The following is a 20,172-nucleotide window of genomic DNA, read 5'->3' on the forward strand; positions in this document are numbered from 1 at the left end:
CTTCCAAAGAAGACTGCATGAGTAAGCCTTTATGAAATGAACTTTTTATGAGAAAGAACAAGAAGTGTAACAGTATGCTTGGAGGGAGGAATGGAGAAGGGGAATTGGACCAACATAATACATTTTTTAAAAAAGAAAACAAAACCACAAACAGGATACAGACATATTAAAAAAGCAACACTGACCTAACAGTGGAATGTGAACTATATTTGACCTAAACCACGTCACATCCACTACTCTTCCCCACAGTGAAATGTTGGTAGCTCTTAAAGAAGCAAAATAGACACACAGCGGTCATCTAATCATGTTTTTATTTTCCACAAAGCATGCTGTTTTGATTGTACAAGACTGTCTCGTTCAAGCCGCTTCTCCTGCATTATGGGGGGCAAAGCCTGAAGGGTGGGGGGGGGGGGCAATGCCTCCTACAGAATGCTGTGACATTTTATAAATATCTAACATAATCCATACCACAAAGGTTCAAAGACTAGAAGAATAGAAACAGACAGTTCTCCACCTGTTGCTTTGATTTGCTGTGGAGCATTGAACAATACTAGGTAAATAAGTTGTAAGTAGCTGGAAGATAGAACTCAGACTTCAGCAATATTCATAACTAAAACAGTAACATTCCCCAGTTGCAAAACGTGGGTGCATATGCAGACAATTACAACTCATATTTGCTAGCTGGTAAATATCTATTTGGCTTAAGGATATACCTGTTCCTGTGTAGTGTAAGTTTTCAGATTTCTACATCAAGACTCTGACTAAAACATAAATCTAACCTTTTGGTTATTTGGTACTCATTATGGCCAATTTTCCCCCTCATGGATCACTGCCTTGTCGTGGCGAGGGGGCTTGTGCAGTTCAATGAAGCTGTGGGCTATGCCGTGAAGGGCCACCCAAGACGGACAGGCCACAGCAGAGAACTCAGACCAAGCGTGATCCACCTGGAGAAGGAAATGGCAACCCACTCCAGTATTTTTGCCAAGAAAACCCCATGGACAGTATCAAAAGGCTAAAAGATATGACGCCGGAAGATGAGCCCCTCAGGTCGGAAGGTGTCCAATATGCTACTGAGGAAGAGCAGAGGACAAGTACAAGTAACCCCAGAAAGAGTGAAGCGGCTGGGCCAAAGCCGAAAGGACGCTCAGTTGTGGATGTGTCTGATGGTGAAAGGAAAGTCCAATGCTGCAAAGAACAATACTACATAGGAACCTGGAATGTAAGATCTATGAATCAAGGTAAGCTTGACGTGGTCAAAAATGAGATGGCAAGACTGAACATCGATATCCTAGGAATCAGTGAACTAAAGTGGACAGGAATGGGCGAATTTAACTCAGAAGACCATTATATCTACTACTGTGGCCAGGAATCTCGTAGAAAAAATGGTGTGGCCTTTATAGTCAACAAGAGAGTGCAAAAGGCAGTACTGGGATACAATCTCAAAAATGACAGAATGATTTCTGTCCGATTCCAAGGCAAACCATTCAACATCACAGTAATCCAAGTCTATGCCCCAACCACTGATGCAGAAGAGGCTGAAGTGGACCGGTTCTATGAAGACCTACAACACCTCCTAGAACTAACACCAAAAAATGATGTCCTCATCATCATAGGGGACTGGAATGCTAAAGTAGGAAGTCAAAAGGTAACTGGAATAACAGACAAGTTTGGCCTTGGAAAGCAAAATGAAGCAGGGCAAAGGTTAACAGAGTTTTGTCAAGAGAACACACTGGTCATAGCGAACACCCTTTTCCAACAACCTAAGAGGCGACTCTACACATGGACATCACCAGATGGGCAACACCGAAATCAGATTGACTATATAATTTGCAGTCAAAGATGGAGAAGCTCTATCCAGTCAGTAAAAACAAGACCTGGAGCTGACTGTGGTTCAGATCATGAGCTACTCATTGCAAAATTCAGACTTAAACTGAAGAAAATCGGGAAAACCATGAGGCCATTCAGGTTTGACCTAGATCACATCCCTGATGAATATACAGTAGAGGTGAAGAATAGATTCAAGGGTCTGGATTTGATAGATAGAGTGCCTGAAGAACTATGGACGGAGGTTCGTGACATTGTACAGGAGGCAGCAATCACCACCATCCCAAAGAAAAAGAAATGTAAGAAAGCAAAGTGGCTTTCTGATGAGGCTTTACAAATAGCAGAGGAAAGAAGGAAAGCGAAAGGCAAAGGCGAAAAGGAAAGATTTACCCAACTGAACGCAGATTTCCAGAGAACAGCAAGGAGAGATAAGGAGGCCTTCCTGAATGAACAGTGCAAAGTAATAGAAGAAAACAATAGAATGGGAAGGACTAGAGATCTCTTCAAGAAAATTGGAGAAATCAAGGGAGCGTTCCATGCAAAGCTGGCCATGATAAAGGACAAAAACGGTAGGGACCTAACAGAAGCAGAAGAGATTAGGAAAAGATGGCAAGAATACACAGAAGAACTATACAAGAAAGACCTCGATGTCCTTGACAACCACGATGGTATAATCACTGACCTTGAGCCAGACATCCTGGAATGTGAAGTTAAATGGGCCTTAGAAAGCATTGCTAACAACAAAGCTAGTGGAGGTGATGGTATTCCAGTTGAGCTATTCAAAGTCTTAGAAGATGATGCTGTTAAAGTGCTGCACTCCATTTGCCAGCAAATTTGGAAAACGCAACAGTGGCCACAGGATTGGAAAAGGTCAGTATACATTCCAATCCCAAAGAAGGGCAATGCCAAGGAATGTTCAAACTATCGCACAATTGCACTCATATCACACGCTAGCAAGGTCATGCTCAAGATCCTACAAGCTAGGCTTCAACAGTACGTGGATAGAGAACTGCCAGAAGTACAAGCTGGGTTTCGAAGAGGTAGAGGAACTAGAGATCAAATTGCCAACATTCGCTGGATTATGGAGAAAGCAAGAGAGTACCAGAAAAATATCTACTTCTGCTTCATTGACTATGCTAAAGCCTTTGACTGTGTGGATCACAACAAACTATGGCAGGTCCTTAAAGAGATGGGAGGACCAGACCACCTCACATGTCTCTTGAGAAACCTGTATAAGGGCCAAGAAGCGACAGTTAGAACCGGATATGGAACAACTGATTGGTTCAGCATAGGAAAAGGAGTACGACAAGGATGTATATTGTCGCCTTGCTTATTTAATATATATGCAGAGTACATCATGCGAAATGCTGGCCTGGATGAATCACAAGCGGGAATTAAGATTGCTGGGGAAAAGATCAACAACCTCAGATATGCAGACGATACCACTCTGATGGCAGAAAGTGAAGAGGACCTCAAGAGCCTCTTGCTCAGGGTAAAAGAGGAGAGCGCAAAAGTGGGCTTGAAGCTCAACATCAAAAAAACTAAGATCATGGCATCTGGCCCCATCACTCCTTGGCAAATAGAAGGGGAAGTCGTGGAAGTAGTGACAGACTTCACGTTCCTGGGATCCCAGATCACCGCAGACTGTGACAGCAGCCATGAAATTAAAAGACGCCTGCTCCTTGGGAGGAAAGCGATGGTGAACCTAAACAGCATGATAAAAAGTAGAGACATCACCCTGCCAACAAAAGTCCGCATGGTCAAAGCAATGGTATTCCCAGTAGTCATGTATGGCTGCGAGAGTTGGACTATAAGGAAGGCCGAGCGCAGAAGAATAGATTCTTTTGAACTATGGTGCTGGAGAAGACTCTTGAGAGTCCCTTGGACTGCAAAAAGATCAAATCAGTCAATCCTAAAAGAAATCAACCCTGACTGTTCCCTGGAAGGCCAGATAATGAAACTGAAGCTCAAATACTTTGGCCACCAAATGAGAAGGGAGCACTCACTGGAGAAGACCCTGATGCTGGGAAAGATTGAAGGTCAAAGAAGACGGGGACGGCAAAGGATGAGATGGTTAGACAGTGTCATAGATGCAACGAACATGAAATTGAGCCAACTTCAGAGGACGACGGAAGACAGGAGGGCCTGGCGGGAGCTGGTCCATGGGGTCGCGGAGGGTCGGACTCGACTGTGCGACTGAACAACAACAACAAGCTTTAGTGGCAAAGTAGGGATTCAAACCTGGATCTTTCCCGACCCTAGGCCAACACTCTAACCACTGCACCACGCTGGCTCTTGAACTTTTCCTGCAATAAAATCTATTGTGAACCCCCCTCCATAAGAATACATATTATAATCGCATTCAAAGGAACTAGTTTTTAACTCCCATGCAGGAGGGTGTCGTTCTCCCTTCCCCATCCATGCCAGCTTCCACGAGCTACATGCTTGTTGGGTCTTGGAGAAAGCACAATCCAGCCCCCTCTTTCTTGCGGGGGGGGGGAGCCGATGGGCTTGGTGTTTCTAGGAGCCTGGATGAGGCCATATCAAGGCAGGGCCCGTGGGTGCCCCCCCACCTAGAGTACCCACCCCCGTGGTTGTTTTTTCCAATAAAGTCTTTTAATTTGTGACATGGGCAATTTCAGCTTTAAGAACAGGAGGTTGTTTTCAGGAAAATGTCAGGTTTGCGAGGGAGCAAAAAAAACCTCCTTCAGCTATTAGGTGATGAAATAGTTTCTGCTGAAATTAACCTCCTCATTCTTCCAGGTGCTGTTCAACTCCTGCTTAGTTTAGGTGTAGTAAATGGGGAATTTAAAGTAGGCCAATTCCTTTCACCTGGGGGCCACGTCCTCAACAGGTTAGGATCCCCCCAGTGATGGTGTCCTCACTCACCCCATCCTTCCCTCTACTGGAGCCCTTATGGTCCCCTCCCCCCTCCCCAAACACCTATTGGTGAAGTCCCATAAAACATCCAGTGTGAGAGAGAACTCGTCTTCTCCTTGAGACATAACCTCTAGAGTTCATACCCACATCAGTCTTGTTGCAGTCAATATTTTATTTAATTTACTTAACTTATATTCCCCCCTTCTCTCCAGTGGGGACCCAGAGCTCTCCTCCTCTCCATCTTCTCCTCATAACAGCCCTGTGAGGTAGGTTCGGTAGAGAGAGGGTGGGCCAAGGTCACCCAGTGAGCTTCCATGGTGGAGTGGACATTCGAACCCAGGCCTACACCCTGACCATTTACACCATCCTGGCTCTCCTTTTATTACGAAGAGGCATGCACGGTTTTAATCCCCAAGTTTGTTTAAATAAACCTGCTGTGGCTTTCTAATAGAACAAAGTCAGAGTCCAGTGGCACCTTTAAGACCAACGAAGTTTAATTCTGGGTATCAGCTTTAGTGTGCACGCAAGCCAAAAATCTTCTGAAGAAGGGTGTGCGCACATGAAAGCTTATGCCCAGAATCAGGGCTTCTTCTTTTTTTTAAGAGGTGCTGGAACTCTCAAGAAGGAAATGAAGTTTTCATGAAGTTTTTAAAAGAATTTTGTTGAAGAGGTTCTGGGACCCCATTCCAGCTCTTTCCCCCAGAAAAAAAACCACCCTGCCCAGAATGAAACGTTGTTGGTCTGAAAGGTGCCACTGGACTCAGACTTCGTTGTATTCCTCCAGACCAATCAGGCTTTTTAATCCAGGTGGGCGTGCACACGACAGCTCACACCTCGAATAAACCTTTGTCGGCCTTAAAGGGGCCCCTGCCTGGACTGAAAAATCTCTTCTCCTGGCTTTTTAATGTCGTTTGTTTTACTGGTGCGGCGGTCTCGGCGGTGCGCGTCTCCCGCGCGGCCGCCAGGTGTCGCCACTCGGGCCTTGGCTCCGTCGCCGGGCCGCGTCGAGGGCTCGCCGGCTGCCGCCGCGTCTGGTTTCAGGGGCGAAGGCGGGCGGCGAGCGCGGCAGGCCGGCTGGAGGCGGAGTGGCTGCCGCGATAAGGCACGCCCACCCGGCGAGCCGCGGCAGGAGCCTGGGGTTTTGCAAACGTGGCTGAGCCCGCCGGAGGGGATTCCGGCGCAGCGGAGCCGCAGCCGCGGGGGACTCTCAGCCTGAGCAGCCGCCCCTCTAGCGGTCGCCGTCCAGGAGTCTCCCGCGAGGCGAGGCTGCGCGTCTCCAGCCATGCAGAAGTTGCTCCAGCAGCTGCCGGCCAGCGCGGCCAACTTGGTGAAGTCCCAGCACGGCGGAGTGAAAGAGGAGGCCAAGAGCCCCGTGCTGGTGCCCGACGGCTCTCCGCAGACCTGGTACAGCGCCTTGGAGGGGGACGAGATGAGGCTGCTGAAAGCCCCCGACCAGGAGCCCGCCGCCCCGCAGGAGAGCGCCGCCGACAGCAGCGTGGCCCAGCCGCTACGGTAGGAGCGGTTTGGCCGCCGCGAGGAGGAGGAAGAGGAGGGCGCGGCCAAGTTGCTAGTCCTCAAGAGGCTCTTCCCCCCTCACTTTCCCGGGTCTTTTGTGTTTGCTTCTTCCTACCTCTCAGCTCGGAGGAGCAACTTCTGAATGCTCCTGTTTTGTATTGTTCGTGCAAAAAAAAAAAAGCCAATCCTTTACTAGAGTTGCCAACCTCCAGGCGGGGCCTGGAGACCTACTGATATCACACCTGGTTTCCAGGTGGCAGGAGTCAGTTCCCTCTGGAGAGAATGGCTGCTTTGGAAGGTGGATTCTCTGGCATTATACTCTGCTGAGGGCCCTCCTCTGCCCTAACTCCATCTCTCAAGTCTCCAGGAATTTCTTGACTTAAAGTTGGCAACCCTAGAACTTGCAGGTGTGGGTGAGTGCTGCCGGTTGTGTGCCATGGGGTTGTGATCTGGTAGTTTTTCCTGCCTGAGTTGATCCCAGCACTGACCCGCGATAGTTCATTATTTATTTGATCAGGTGATTTAATTGGTATACCTTTGTACTAGAGGAAATCTCCCTCCACTAATTCTAAGGGGGAAAGCATAGTTTAAAGATTTATTCAGGAGGGAGCTACAGCAGGCATCATTTTAGAAGAGGCTTCCCGGATTCCACATGGGGGGGGGGTGCCCCTTCTAAGATGGTGCCTGCCCTCTTTGCTTGTGTGTGTTTTAAATAAGCGTTGGAAATAAACTTTTCCCTATGGTCTTCCTAATTGCTCTAGGCACCTTCTTAATTAAAATTTTTTTTGATGTGTTAATCTAATCGATTCACAGTGTGCTCCTATAGAGTGGAGGAACTCTGGATCGGATTGTGCTGTTAATCAAGTAAGCGTTGCAGCCCTAAGTAATTACAACGAAATATTTAAAACATGCAGGTCTCTTTGCAAGATCCATCGCCTCCTAGTCTTCTCAGGCCGTTCAGGACTGCTGCTTCAACAGCCTCACTGCCGTTCAGTTCATTTCTTTGCAGGCTCACACTGTGCACAAGATCGCTACCCGGGAGGTGAACATGCCTGTTCAGTTGGCCGGGTTTTCCTGTGCTGGAGACTTTGGGTCCAGTCCTCTCTGGCGACCCAGGGTTCCTCCGTGTGGCTTTGTTCTAAACCTCCATCTACCATGCAGAAGGCAAACGCAGTCAGAGCGCTCAAGCAGTTTTGTTTCTTAAAAAGGGCCGCAGAATTGTAGACACTGATGTGCCCGATAAGTGGGGTGCAGCAGGAGAATTCGGACCACCAGCCAGCAAGAGGGGAAGGGGAGGCCTGAATTGTCCCGGCCCTCTGATGCAGCTTACCGTGTTTCACCTCTTCAGCATCACTTAACTTGGCAGTTGCACAACCTGACTCTGTACATCTGCTCCATAGTCTGTGTGGGGTTTACTACCAACAGAACATGCATAGAACATGCACTTCAGCTCTGGGTTTGGCGTTATGGCAGCTCAACGGTACATTTCCGGTCCTGCACCCTGAGCTGGGGTGGCTCTAGTGGTTAAGACGCTGAACTGCAGGCTGTGGAAGGTCAGTAGTTCAGCAGTTCGAGACCCGAGTTGCCGCATGACGGAGTGAGCTCCCGTCTCTAGTTCCAGCTCCTGCCAACCTAGCAGTTCGAAAGCAAGAAATTGCAGGTAGATAAATAGGTACCACTTCAGTGGGAAGGTAACAGCGTTCCGTGCGCCTTGTTGTTTAGTCATGCCGGCCACATGACCACGGAAAGGTCTTCGGACAGCGCTGGCTCTTCGGCTTTGAAACGGAGATGAGCACCGCAACCCTAGAGTCGGATTCGGCTGGCTTTCGAGCAAGGGAACCTTTACCTTTACTTACCCTTCACTCAGTGTTTGCTTATGAGCTGAGCGAGCAATTTTAATCGGCCCAAGGGACGGTTCGCGCATCCATCTCTGATTTCTCTTTCTCACAACTTGGCACTGTGCGTTCAAATGTGCAGACCGGCTCGGCCTTCAGAGGCATCGTGTTCAAAGTGATGCCAAGTCTTATGGAAGTCCTGTCTATGAGAGTTCCTTCTCACGTGCCTGTCATTGCTTGATACTGCGCTTGGGTCAGGAGTATGTCTGAACCAAGCCTCTGGGCTGTGGAAATCCAAGAGTTTGTGTAGAGCCCGCTGGCACCTTTCCTGCCTCCCATCAAGTGCTCTTGGGAAGCGGATGGGGCTTTTGCCCAGCAGGGCTTCTGATTGGCTTTGTAAATTAAAAGGAAGCCTGTTCAACAGAACGTGTGCCTGGACTGTTGAAAAGTCACTATTCGAGTTACATATAACCTCGCTCCCGATATGCTCATGATTGGTTCCACCTCCCACGGCAGCCATTTTGTGGCTGAGTCAGAATTCCAAAGGGGCCTGGAGGCTCAACAAAGTTTAGGGCCTTTGATGTGGGACAATGCTCCCTCTAAGCTGGGGAGTCTTGTGAGGAAAAATTCTACTTTGTGAGCTACTGGCATTGAAGTTGGGAGCGAGCAATTTGGCGACTGCATACATTAGTTTGCTCTGGAGCCATCCCTTCCTGAGATAAGACAAAAATGTGTGAGCCGGGGGCTAAAAAACTGTGAGCTAGCTCACACGAACTCATCTTAGAGGGAAAGCTGGAGTGTTTTGTTTTTGTTTTTAAAAAAACTGTTGCGCAAAAAGATCAGTTTTCTCTGAGTGGCCTTAATTCCCCTCACAATTTCCAGCCATCTTGACCAGACCTTACTGTTGCCTTCACTGGGAGAGGCACAGAGAGGACAGGATTCCAGCCTGGTTGGAAGCCCTCCCCCCTCTGAAGGGAAAAGTTAGAGACGGTGGGAAGAGGAGAGGCCTCAACTGCCCTGGAGGCCTGTTGTGAGGAAATGGATCCACGTCAGCCTCGCAGACCCTCCAGGGCTCTCTGTGTGGTGATGGAGGGCCATGACGTGAACTTCCTGTGAGACCTCATCTCTGCTTGGTGCTTAACGCCTGACACTGAGGGGGGAAACGTTTGTGCAGCGGGCGGGCAGGGCATGTGAGATGCCTACCCATTGACGTTGCTGTGGCAACTGCCTCTCAGCCAAGGGTTCCTTTTTCAGGCTGCTGTGAACAAATTCCTGGTGGGGATAAATATTTCACAGGCTGCCGAAGGCTTGGATTCCTTTGTGACAGGGGAGCCGGCGTGGAGGATCGGGTTTCTCTCTGGTGCCTCTGCTCCTGGCGTGGTCTTTGGCCCTTGAAGTTGCCCAGGGTGGGGTGGGGGCTGCTGTGTTTGAAGGACCCCTACGTCCTGTGGTGTGGTGGTCTTTGTCACTCCTGTGTGTGTCACCTGCCAAGGGCCACATCTTTCCAGGAGCCCTTTGGCGTGGCTGCAGGCATCGTTCTGTAACACACTGTGTGGGGCGAGGGGCCCTGCTTTGGAATATAGTGCACGTGTTAACGTCAGCGGCACACAGTAGTAATGGATGCCTCTCAAGAACTCAGGTACAGGATCCTGTGTGGTGTTCATGGGAAGTTTGTCAGAACAGACTAAAGGAAATACTTCTTTACCCAGCAAGTGATTAAAATGTGGACATTGCTGGCAGAGGGTGTCATGATGTCCACAAGAATAAAGAGTTTTTAAAGGGGATTAGATAGATTCAGTCACTGGCTACTAGCCGTAGTGACTAAAGGGAACCTCCACGTTCAGAGGCCGTCAACCTCTGAATCCCAGAGCCAGAAGGCAACATCAGGGGAAGGCCTCAGCCTCCATGCCCTGTTGTTGGCTGTCTAGAGGAACTGACTGGCCACGATGCTGGACAAAGGGTGCGGTCAGACGGTGTGCTGGGAGCGGTTTAAATTGCTTCGGTCCCGATGCGGGTTTTTTTAACCTGGAGAATTGCGATCACACTCACCTCCTTGTTTTGGATCGCTGTGCAGCCACATCGCTCCCCGCTATCCACATGTGGGAGTGTGCGTCGGTGGTTTTTCTCTCTCTCAGTTTGGGCATGCGCACAGGCGGCCATCTGTAGAATTAAAATTTTTGCACGTGCGCAGAACAGCGATTTCCCCTTCAACCCGACTGCTGTAACATTTCCTTTTAACCTTTAAAGGAACACTTCCTTTTAAACTTTTACCCCGAAACTGGCCTCCGTGAGATCCGTAACTCGTCTAACCAACAAAACTAGGCACCGTTTAAACATTGCTTTTAATAACGCGGGAGCAGAGCTCCGCCTGTGCGCATACCGCCGACGTTAAAATAAAATGACGGGCGAAGAGCCTTGGACTTCCGAGCGGAAGTGGCTCAACACCGCAGGAGCGATCAGACGTCAGAAAAGTGTGGCTAGAACCGGAGAATCAGGAAAACATCACTTGGGGACCTGGTAACAAAATACTCCGTTTTAAAGGGGGTTTGAGCCTGAAAGCGACGGCTGGGGACGGTGCGCAGATGTTGGGTGTGTGAACGTGGATATAAAATCCGTTACTGAAGCGTGCCGAAAGAGGACTAAACGGCCCATCTGAACACACCCTGAACACACACTGGAAGAGCACCCTGGGATTAGGCCCAAAGTCCATAAAGTCCAGGATCCTGTTTCCCACAATGGCCAATCAGATGCCCCCCTGAAGGCTTACAAGCAAGGCATGGAGGCCAACGCCTCCTCCTGTTGTTGGTTAGTGTCCAGAGAGCTCTTGTCAATGGATGTATCCTCTGTGAATTTGTCTACTCCTCTTGTAAAACCATCTAAGCTAGTGGCCGTCTCTGCCTCCTGTGGCTGCGAGTTCCGTAAGCTAACCAGACACCGTTATCTTCACTTCTTATTTTTTTCAGTCTCCTTTCAGTGTACGGCCTATTATCTTCATCGGGTCCTTCTGCGTTCGAGAATTATGGGAGAGAAAGTTCTCCCTCTCCATTTTCTCCACCCCATACATAATTTTATAAACCACTATCATTCCCTCCTCCGATAATATTTTAATGAACCGATCCTCCTAGCCAGTTTGGTGTAGTGGTTGAGTGCACGGACTCTAATCTGGGAGAACCGGGTTTGATTCCCCACTCCTCCACTTGCACCTGGCTGGATGACCTTGGGCGCAAGCCATAGTTCTGTCAGAGCTGTTCTCTCAAGGACAGTGGTTTCTGTCAAGAGCTCCCTTAGCCCCACCTACCTCACAGGGTGTCTTGTGTGGGGAGGGGAAGGGAAAGGCGTTTGTAAGCCGCTTTGAGACTCCTTTGGGTAGTGAAGGGCGGGGTATAAATCCAATCTCTTCTTCTCTTCTTCTTCTTAATTTTACTTCATGGTGAAGGTGCCCTGGTCTGTTTATCATTTTGGTTGCTCTTTTTTTTTTGTATTTTTCATAATAGGTTTCATCTAGAGAGGCAAAGACTGAGGTTGGAGACACATGATAGTGCTCTTCAAATACCTAAGAACATAAGAGAAGCCATATTAGATCAGGCCAATGGCCCATTCAGTCCAACACTCTGGGTCACTCTGTGGCCAAAACCCAGGGGCCATCAGGAGGTCCACCAGTGGGGCCAGAACTCCAGAAGCCCTCCCACTGTTGCCCCCCCCAAGCACCAAGAATTCAGAGCATCACTGTCCCAGACAGAGTGTTCCCTCTGTACCTTGTGGCTAGTAGCCACTGAAGGGCCTCTGCTCCAGATGTCTATCCAACCTCTATGCTTTTAGCTGCTGCCACTTCCTGTGACAGTGAATTCCTGAAGGACTGTCCCATGAAAGAAGTCAAAAACTTGTTCTTTTCTGCTCCAGGAGATCTAACAGGATTTCAGTTGAACGTTGGAAGAACTGAACTATAGCATGAATCAGCTGGGGTAGGTGGGCTTCCCTTGCTGGGGGTCTTCCAGAAGAAACTGGGCAGCCGCCTGTTAGGAATCCTCCAGTTTTATATTTCCTGCATTGAGCTGGCTTAGAAGACGGCTTCCACCTCCTCAGCGTTCTGATCTCTTCCCAAACAATCTCCAGCATCTTCTTTCGATTCCAGCTGTTAAGCAGAGGCGAACAAACAGACTTTTCCAATGCAAGAATGCTTTCTGTGGCCACGGAGGGGTGGTTAAGGGACTGACAAGTAATTGGGACCAGAAAACAGCAGGAGTTTCTGGAAGGAGACAGTGATGCAAGGAACAGGAGTGCGCTCTACCATGGTTCCCGCTTCCCGTTTTTGCCACATGCACTTATGGGCAAGGTCTGGAGGAAATCAGAATGTACAGGGTGTTCCTTTTCATTCCCCACCCGGATACTGGAGATGCCTGGCGTTGAACCTGGGATCTTCTGCACGCAAAGCAGATGCTCTGCAGCTGGGCCATGGTCCCCCCCCTCCGCATGGAGACGGGAAGTTCCTGTACCCATATGCTGATGTTAGAAGGACTCCTAGGCCCCAGACCCCTTTTGTCACTGTTAACGAGGGTTTCCAGCTCCGGGCTGGGAAATACCTGGAGATTTGGGGGATTGGAGCCTGAGGAAGGTGGAGAGACTTCAGTGGGGTGTAATACCATATAGAGCCCACCTCCAAAGCAGCCATTTTCTACAGGGGAACTGATCTCTGTCAGTTGTAATAGAAGAGGGGGAGGAGATTTATACCCCGCCCTTCACTCGGAGTCTCAGAGCGGCTTACAGACTCCTTTCCCTTCCCCTCCCCACAACGGACACCCTGTGAGGTAGGCAGGGTTGAGAGAGCTCTTGAGAGAACAGCTCTGAGAGAACTTGTGACTGACCCAAGGCCACAGCAGCAGCTGCATGTGGAACAGTGGGGAATTAGAGTGCGCCACTCCTAACCACGACACCAAACTAGTAGCCGGGAGATCTCCAGCCACCACCTGGAGGTTGTCAACCATACTGTTAAAAGGCTGGTCTGGGGCTGTGGTATGGAGACAGTCTGGTGTTGTGGTTAAGTGCGTGGACTCTAATCTGGGAGAACTGAGTTTGATTCCCCACTCCTCCACTTGCAGCTGTTGGATGACCTTGGGCAAGCCGTAGCTCTGTCAGAGCTGTTCTCTCAAAGACAGTTCTGGAAAGAACTCTCTCAGCCCCACCTACTTCACAGGGTGTCTGTTGTGGGGAGGGGAAGGGAAAGGAGTTTGTAAGCTGCTCTGAGACTCCAAGTGAAGGGCGGGGTATAAATCCAATCTCCTCTTCCTCCTCCTCTTCTTCCTCTTCCTCCTCCTCCTCTTCCTCTTCTTCTTCCTCTTCCTCTTCTTCCTCTTCTTCCTCGTCTTCTTCTGCCTCTTCTTCCTCATCCTCTTCTTCCTCTTTTTCCTCTTCCTCTTCTTCCTCCTCTTCCTCTGTCTCTTCCTCTGTCTCTTCTTCTTCTTCTTCTTTCTCTTCTTCTTCTTCTTCAAGAAGAGTTTTCTCTGAGGGCCAAGAAATCAGTGTTTGCCTGTGAGGTGATGGCTTCCCTTTGTAATTGCACCTATTATACTGGAAGGTTGTTTTCTATTCTCCACCACCCCCTTGGCCATCCCGTCTTCCATTTGGGGGCTTTTGGTCCGGTGGAAGTTCTCTGGAGCTCTAGAGCTCTGATTTCACTGAAGAACTCTTCCCTTCTCTGTGCGGGTTTGCTCCATATCCCTCCGTGGTTGTTTAGCGGAGTCTCTCTCTCGCTCTGTCCCATCCTTTGCGTGGTTTGGAGCTATGCTGAAAATCCAGGCTGCTCTAGAGCTCCCCTGGATGCCGGGGAGACCAAGGAGGATTGGACTTTGACCCCAGTAAAGATTCTGGGGGGGGAGAGACTGGGCCATAGGTAGTGTGGCGACAAGACCCAGCGAAAGCTGGAAGTCCTGCAGAGGGATGCCTCCCGCCTTAGTCACTCATGTTACACAAACCCTCTTGGGAAACTGCGGAACGGTCTGTTTGCTACTGGAATTAGTGTCTGCCTGTAGGTTTGTGCCGGGAAGATTGCAGAGAGTGAAACGATGGAGCAGTTGGCCATTTCGTCAGCTGGGGTGATCGGAGCTGGGTGGGTGCAGCTCGCTGGTCTGTGTGAGCGACGACTCTGAAGCTTACAAAGCCATGACACATTTCCAAGCCTGTCGTGAAACACGGGAGCTGTTCTCCAGGCCTGCTGGGAAAGCCAGCGTTAATTCCAAGCTTGCAATATAGGGTTTCATTAGCAGTGCAAACACGAAAACAATTTAAAAAAAAATTGGAGGGGGACATGCAAGCACAGTTCCCTAACTTTTCACTGAGAGCTTATACTTAACCAATAATACTATGATTAATTTATTTAGAGTATGAACGGAACGGGTCCCTGCCTGAGGAACTTACGGTGGGAGGTTTTTACCTCTGGGAAACAAAACGGGGGGGAAAAAGAGAGAAGGGAGGCAGAGATCAATAATGACCAAAGATACATTTGTTAATGTTTCCAGGGCTCTTTTTGTAGAAAAAGCCTAGCAGGAACTCATTAGCATAATAGGCCACACCCAACAGCAGGAACGCATTAGCATATTAGGTCACACCCTGACATCACCACTCATTAGCACATTAGGCCACACCCCCATGTTACCAGAAGTGTGCTCATCCAGCCACACCCATCTTTCCCTTCTTATTCTGTTTACCTTGCTTGTTGTCAAAACCCAGGGCTTTTTTTGTAGCAGGAACTCCTTTGCATGTTAGGCCACACACCCCTAATGTAGCCAATCCTAATGAGTTTCTGCTGCTGGGTGTGGCCTATTATGCTAATGAGTTCCTGCTGGGCGTGGCCACCTCAGGAGCCAGCCAGAACTCCGTTCCTGGGAGTTCCTGCCCAAAAATAGCCCTGGTTTTATCTGTTTCATATATGTCCACTTTCCTCTATAACAGGGACTCAAAGAAGCTCACAACCAGTGTTCCCTCTAAGATGAGTTAGTGTGAGCTAGCTCACAGTTCTTTAGCCTCCAGCTCACACTTTTTTGTCTTGGCTCAGCAAGGATGGCTCCAGAGCCAATTAATTTAGGCAGCAGCCAAATCGCTCACTCACAACTTTAACGCCAGTAGCTCACAAAGTAGAATTTTTTGCTCTCAGGACTCCACAGCTTAGAGGGAGCATTGCTCACAGCGTTCTCACTTTCTCCATTTTGTCCTCACAACAACCCTGCAAAGTAGGTTAGGCAGAGAATGTATGTCTGGCCCAAAGCTCACCCAGCAAGCTTCTGTGGCAGATTCGAACCTGACTATCCCAGATCCTGGTCTGACACAACGGTTAGGATTGGAGACACAGATGGCCCCTTGGCTAAGTCAGTACTCACTTCATCTCAAAAAAGACTAAATCACAGTATCCATTGGGCATGTCTGGAAGGGAACACATTAGATTTCCTTGCTCTGTCCACGTACACTAGGCAAGAGGGGCATCTGTTCTAGTTCATTGTTATCCTACCCTTCATCAAAGAGGCTCAGAATAGCATGCATGGTTCTTCCTCCATTTTATCCTCACAATGATCCTGCAGAGTTGGTTAGCCCAGAAGAGTATGACTAGATACAAACAGTAAAACCCACAAGAGTTCCGATCTACTATTAACTTTACAGGCTGCTGATGTTACAGCAGCATCAAAACTTTTCAGATGTCCGCAAGTTGCCCGTTTGGCCTCACTTTTGTTGAATGAACTTCTTTTTCTCTCTTTACTCCATACATCTGTAATGAATGACTTGGGTTGCTGTGCATCCTGGCACTGACTCTGCAAAAGCTTCTGCTGCACTAAATAAACCTGCCTTTTGAGGTGCCATTGAGGACTGCCGGTGTTTGCTCTGCTGTGGGCTACCGCGGGTACCCAGTTGGCCTCCATTGCCATGACAAAAGCCCTCTGTCTTTTGCAGACACGACGACCTGAAGGAGATGCTGGATAGTAACAAGGATTCGCTGAAGCTGGAGGCCATGAAGAGGATTGTCGCGGTGAGCCCCTTCTCATTCCTTGACTATGGTCTCAGGCTTGGGATTTGTCCTCTTAGGGGACAACCTGCTGTTGCCATCACTGAGGCAAAAAATATGGGTCCCTGTAAATTTACCCCAGCTCTTATATAGCTTGTTCCCCCGAGCAAGACAATGACAGGGGAGCAGAGGATGGAAGGTTCTGTCCCTCGATAAAGCAACCCAGGGGGTTGCTGGCCTTGCAAAAAGAAAATAAACACTGTTTGGTGGAAAGTGCCATCAAGTCACAGCTTGCCTTTTAAGGTGCCATTGAGGACTGCCGGTGTTTGCTCATGGCCTCCATTGCCCTCTGTCTTTTGCAGACACGATGACCTGAAGGAGATGCTGGATAGTAACAAGGATTCGCTGAAGCTGGAGGCCATGAAGAGGATTGTCGCGGTGAGCCCCTTCTCATTCCTTGACTATGGTCTCAGGCTTGGGATTTGTCCTCTTAGGGGACAACCTGCTGTTGCCATCACTGAGGCAAAAAATATGGGTCCCTGTAAATTTACCCCAGCTCTTATATAGCTTGTTCCCCCGAGCAAGACAATGACAGGGGAGCAGAGGATGGAAGGTTCTGTGCCTCGATAAAGCAACCCAGGGGGCTGCATTTGCAAAAAAGAAAATAAACACTGTTTAAAACAAATAGGAAAGGAACCCGGACGTATAGTCAAGCCCCTTGGTGGAAAGCGCCATCAGGTCACAGCTGACTTACGGCGACCCTGTAGGTGGGTTTTCAAGGCAAGAGGTGTTCAGAGGTAGTTTTGCCACTGCCTGCCTCTGCACCATGACCCTGGTATTCCCTGGAGGTCTCCCATCCGAATACTGACCAGGGCTGACCCTGCTTAGCTTCTGAGATCTGGTGAGGAGATTGGGCTAGCCTGGGCCATCCCGGTCAGGGCACTCGAGCCTCTGGCATTCCTTCTAATGACATGGTTTCCCCCCACTCCATTTCTGGGAGATCTTTTTTCCCTAGTCCAGATCCAAATGACACCCCGTGGCCAGGATTCCAACATATTTGACCCGTTTGCTTCCCCTCACTGTTCTGGCCGTCTTGGACAGGCCGTTCAGTGTTTGTCGAGGGAGGGGTGTCAGGGGGCGGGCAGTGAGATATCAAGCAATGTCTGGCCTTGGATTGTGCAAAAAAGGGAATAACTCCCTTCACATAAGAACATAAGAGGCACCAACATTGGATCAGGCCAAAGGCCCATCCAGTCCAACACTCTGTGTCACACAGTGGCCAGAAATACCAGGTGCCATCAGGAGGTCCACCAGTGGGGCCAGGACATTAGAAGCCCTCCCACTGTTGACCCCCCCCCAAGCACCAAGACAGAGCATCACTTGCCCCAGAGCCCCTAGCTATACCTTGTGGCTAATAGCCACTGATGGACCTCTGCTCCATATGCTTATCTAATTCCCTTTTGAAGCCGTCCATGCTTGTAGCACCCACCACTTCCTGTGGCAGTGAATTCCATGTGTTAATCACTCTTTGGGTGAAGAAACTCCCTGGCATCCCTATGCTCTGAGTTCCTTTCCCCCCGCCCAGGAAAAAGGGACTGGTAGTCCACAATTGAGATAAGCGAATTGCCATCTTGGATCTTTTAAGAACATAAGAGATGCCAATGTTGGATCAGGCCAAAGGCCCATCCAGTCCAACACTCTGTATCACACAGTGGCCAGAAATACCAGTGCCATCAGGAGGTCCACCATTGGGGCCAGGACATTAGAAGCCCTCCCACTGTTAAACCCCCCCCCCAAGCACCAAGAAGACAGAGCATCACTTGCCCCAGAGTCCCTATCTATACCTTGTGGCTAATAGCCACTGATGGACCTCTGCTCCATATGCTTATCCAATTCCCCTTTGAAGCCGTCCATGCTTGTAGCCGCCACCACCTCCTGTGGCAGTGAATTCCATGTGTTAATCACTCTTTGGGTGGAGAAGGACTTCCTTTTATCCGTTCTAAAATGGATAAACACAGTTTTCCTCCTTGAAATGTCGCCTTTCCTGTTCCAGTGGGCTGTGCTAGAGAAAAGATGGCAGTATAGAGACTGTGCCCTGACTTGAATGGCCCAGGTTAGCTTGATCTCGTCAGATCTTGGAAGCAAAGCCGGGTCAGCCCTGGTTAGCACTCGGATGGAAGGCCTCCAAGGAATATCAGGGTCGTGACACAGAGGCAGGCAGTTGCAAACTACCTCTAAACCTCTCTTTGTCTCGAAAATTCTAGGGGGTCGCCATAAATCAGTTGTGACTTGACGGCAAAAAAACCCCATAGAGACTGTGTCTGGTTTCTTTCCATGCCTGCAGTCATTGCAGAGGTGGGGGGTAATGGAAGAGGGGGTAGGGGGGGAATATAGATTCATCGGGTTTATCAAATATTATGAGTTGTTACATACAACAAGTACAATCAGATGTATTATCAGATGCGTTACGTATTTCAGATATAGAAGCAGACAATAAAACATCAATATTACAGTCATAGAATCACAGAGTTGGGAGGGGCCAAACAGGCCATCTAGTCCGACCCCCTGCTCAATGCAGGCTCCGCCTAAAGCATCCCTGACAAGGGTTTGTCCAGCCGCTGCTTAAAGACTGCCAGTGAGGGGGAGCTCACCACCACCGTGGGCAGCTGATTCCACTGCTGCACAACTCTGACTGTAAAAACTTTTTTCCTAAGATCCAGCTGGTACCTTCCCACCCTTAATTTAAACCCATTGTTGCGAGTCCTCTCCTCTGCTGCCAAGAGGAACAGCTCCCTGCCCTCCTCTAAGTGACAGCCCTTCAAAGACTTAAAAGCAGGAATCATGTGCCCCCTCAACCTCCTCTTCTCCACAAGTCTGGCATCTTGAATTCAGACTTCTCCATACAGTGTTTTGGGATAGATTCTCTCTTTAAACGAATGAACAAGAACTTTCCTAATGTTAGCAATAATCTTCTGTTCACAATAAAAGAGATTACATCTTTAGCAGTTGAAGAGGTGGGGGTAATTTTGATCAGGAAAGCAGCTACAGTGGGAAGAGTTTCCCCCATCTTGCCCAATGTTGTGGCCCCAGTCTAACACACCCCAGCTGCTTTTGAGGGTGCAAATAAAACATATGGGGAAATCCAGTTGCAGACCACCAGGGGTCTTGTTGTAGAAAAAGAGCTGCCGGAGCTCATTAGCATAACTCATTAGCATAACTTATTTGCATATGCCACGCCCCCTGACATCACCGGAAGTGACAGAAGGCCACACCCCCTGACATCACCGGAAGTGTGTCAGAAGGCCCGGCTACTTACCCTCCTGCTTCATCCTCATTCCCAAACGGAATGAGGATCGAAGCAGAGGGCGGGGTAAAGAAGGGGGCGGGGCTTCACCACGTGACCGCCCCGCCCCCTAGAGGTTCTCTTCCGGAGCTCCGTACCTGAGAGCTCCCCCCCGACTAGAGCCCTGCAGACCACCAATGTAACATGCATAGTTTGGCCTCGGGTGCGTAACTTGACTTAGAGGAGATGGGGAGGGACCCCAGTGCGGAGAGAGGCATTTAAAAGGGGAACGATACCTTGAGAGTGCCGACGTCTTGACCACTCTGCCACTGCTTCTTCTCCTGCCCACAGATGATCGCCAGAGGCAAGAATGCGTCCGACCTCTTCCCAGCCGTGGTGAAAAACGTGGCTTGCAAGAATATTGAGGTAAGCAATCCTCTGCAGACTGGGCCAGGGTCCAAGAAGAGCCCCCCCCCATGCACGTGTGGAGCCTCAATCAGCCGCTCTCAACCTCGCTGCGTTTTGTCACTGCTTCCTGATCGAAAATCAGCCCTGGTTGTTAAGAGAGGTGAGCATCTGGAAGGGGAAGCTTGTCTCACCAGCATTGTGTCTCTGGCAGGTCAAGAAGCTTGTTTATGTCTATTTGGTCCGTTACGCAGAAGAACAGCAAGATCTGGCCTTGCTCTCCATTTCTACCTTCCAGCGAGGACTCAAGGTCAGAAGCTGCAGCGTTCCCTGTCTGTGTGTGTGTGTGGGGGTGTCAGACTGGAGCGGCACTGGGTTTTCCTGGGTGTGTGTGTGTGTGTGTGTGGCACAGACTAGGGTGGAGCTGCTGTATGCCAGATAGT

General features: G+C 49.4%; 1 protein-coding gene across 1 annotated transcript in view; it reads left to right on the plus strand.

Annotated features, from left to right (window-relative positions):
- Positions 1-5,986: 5,986 nt before the first annotated feature.
- AP3B2 (adaptor related protein complex 3 beta 2 subunit) overlaps positions 5,987-20,172 on the plus strand; it is a 65,875-nt gene continuing 51,689 nt past the window's right edge. Inside the window, 4 exon segments of the mRNA XM_015418682.1 lie at positions 5,987-6,216; positions 15,990-16,065; positions 19,676-19,750; positions 19,944-20,039. Of these exon segments, the coding sequence (XP_015274168.1) occupies positions 5,987-6,216; positions 15,990-16,065; positions 19,676-19,750; positions 19,944-20,039 (477 nt within the window).

The sequence above is a fragment of the Gekko japonicus genome, unplaced genomic scaffold (genome assembly GCF_001447785.1).
Source record: "Gekko japonicus isolate JY-2015 unplaced genomic scaffold, Gekko_japonicus_V1.1 scaffold150, whole genome shotgun sequence".
Taxonomy (NCBI): domain Eukaryota; kingdom Metazoa; phylum Chordata; class Lepidosauria; order Squamata; family Gekkonidae; genus Gekko; species Gekko japonicus.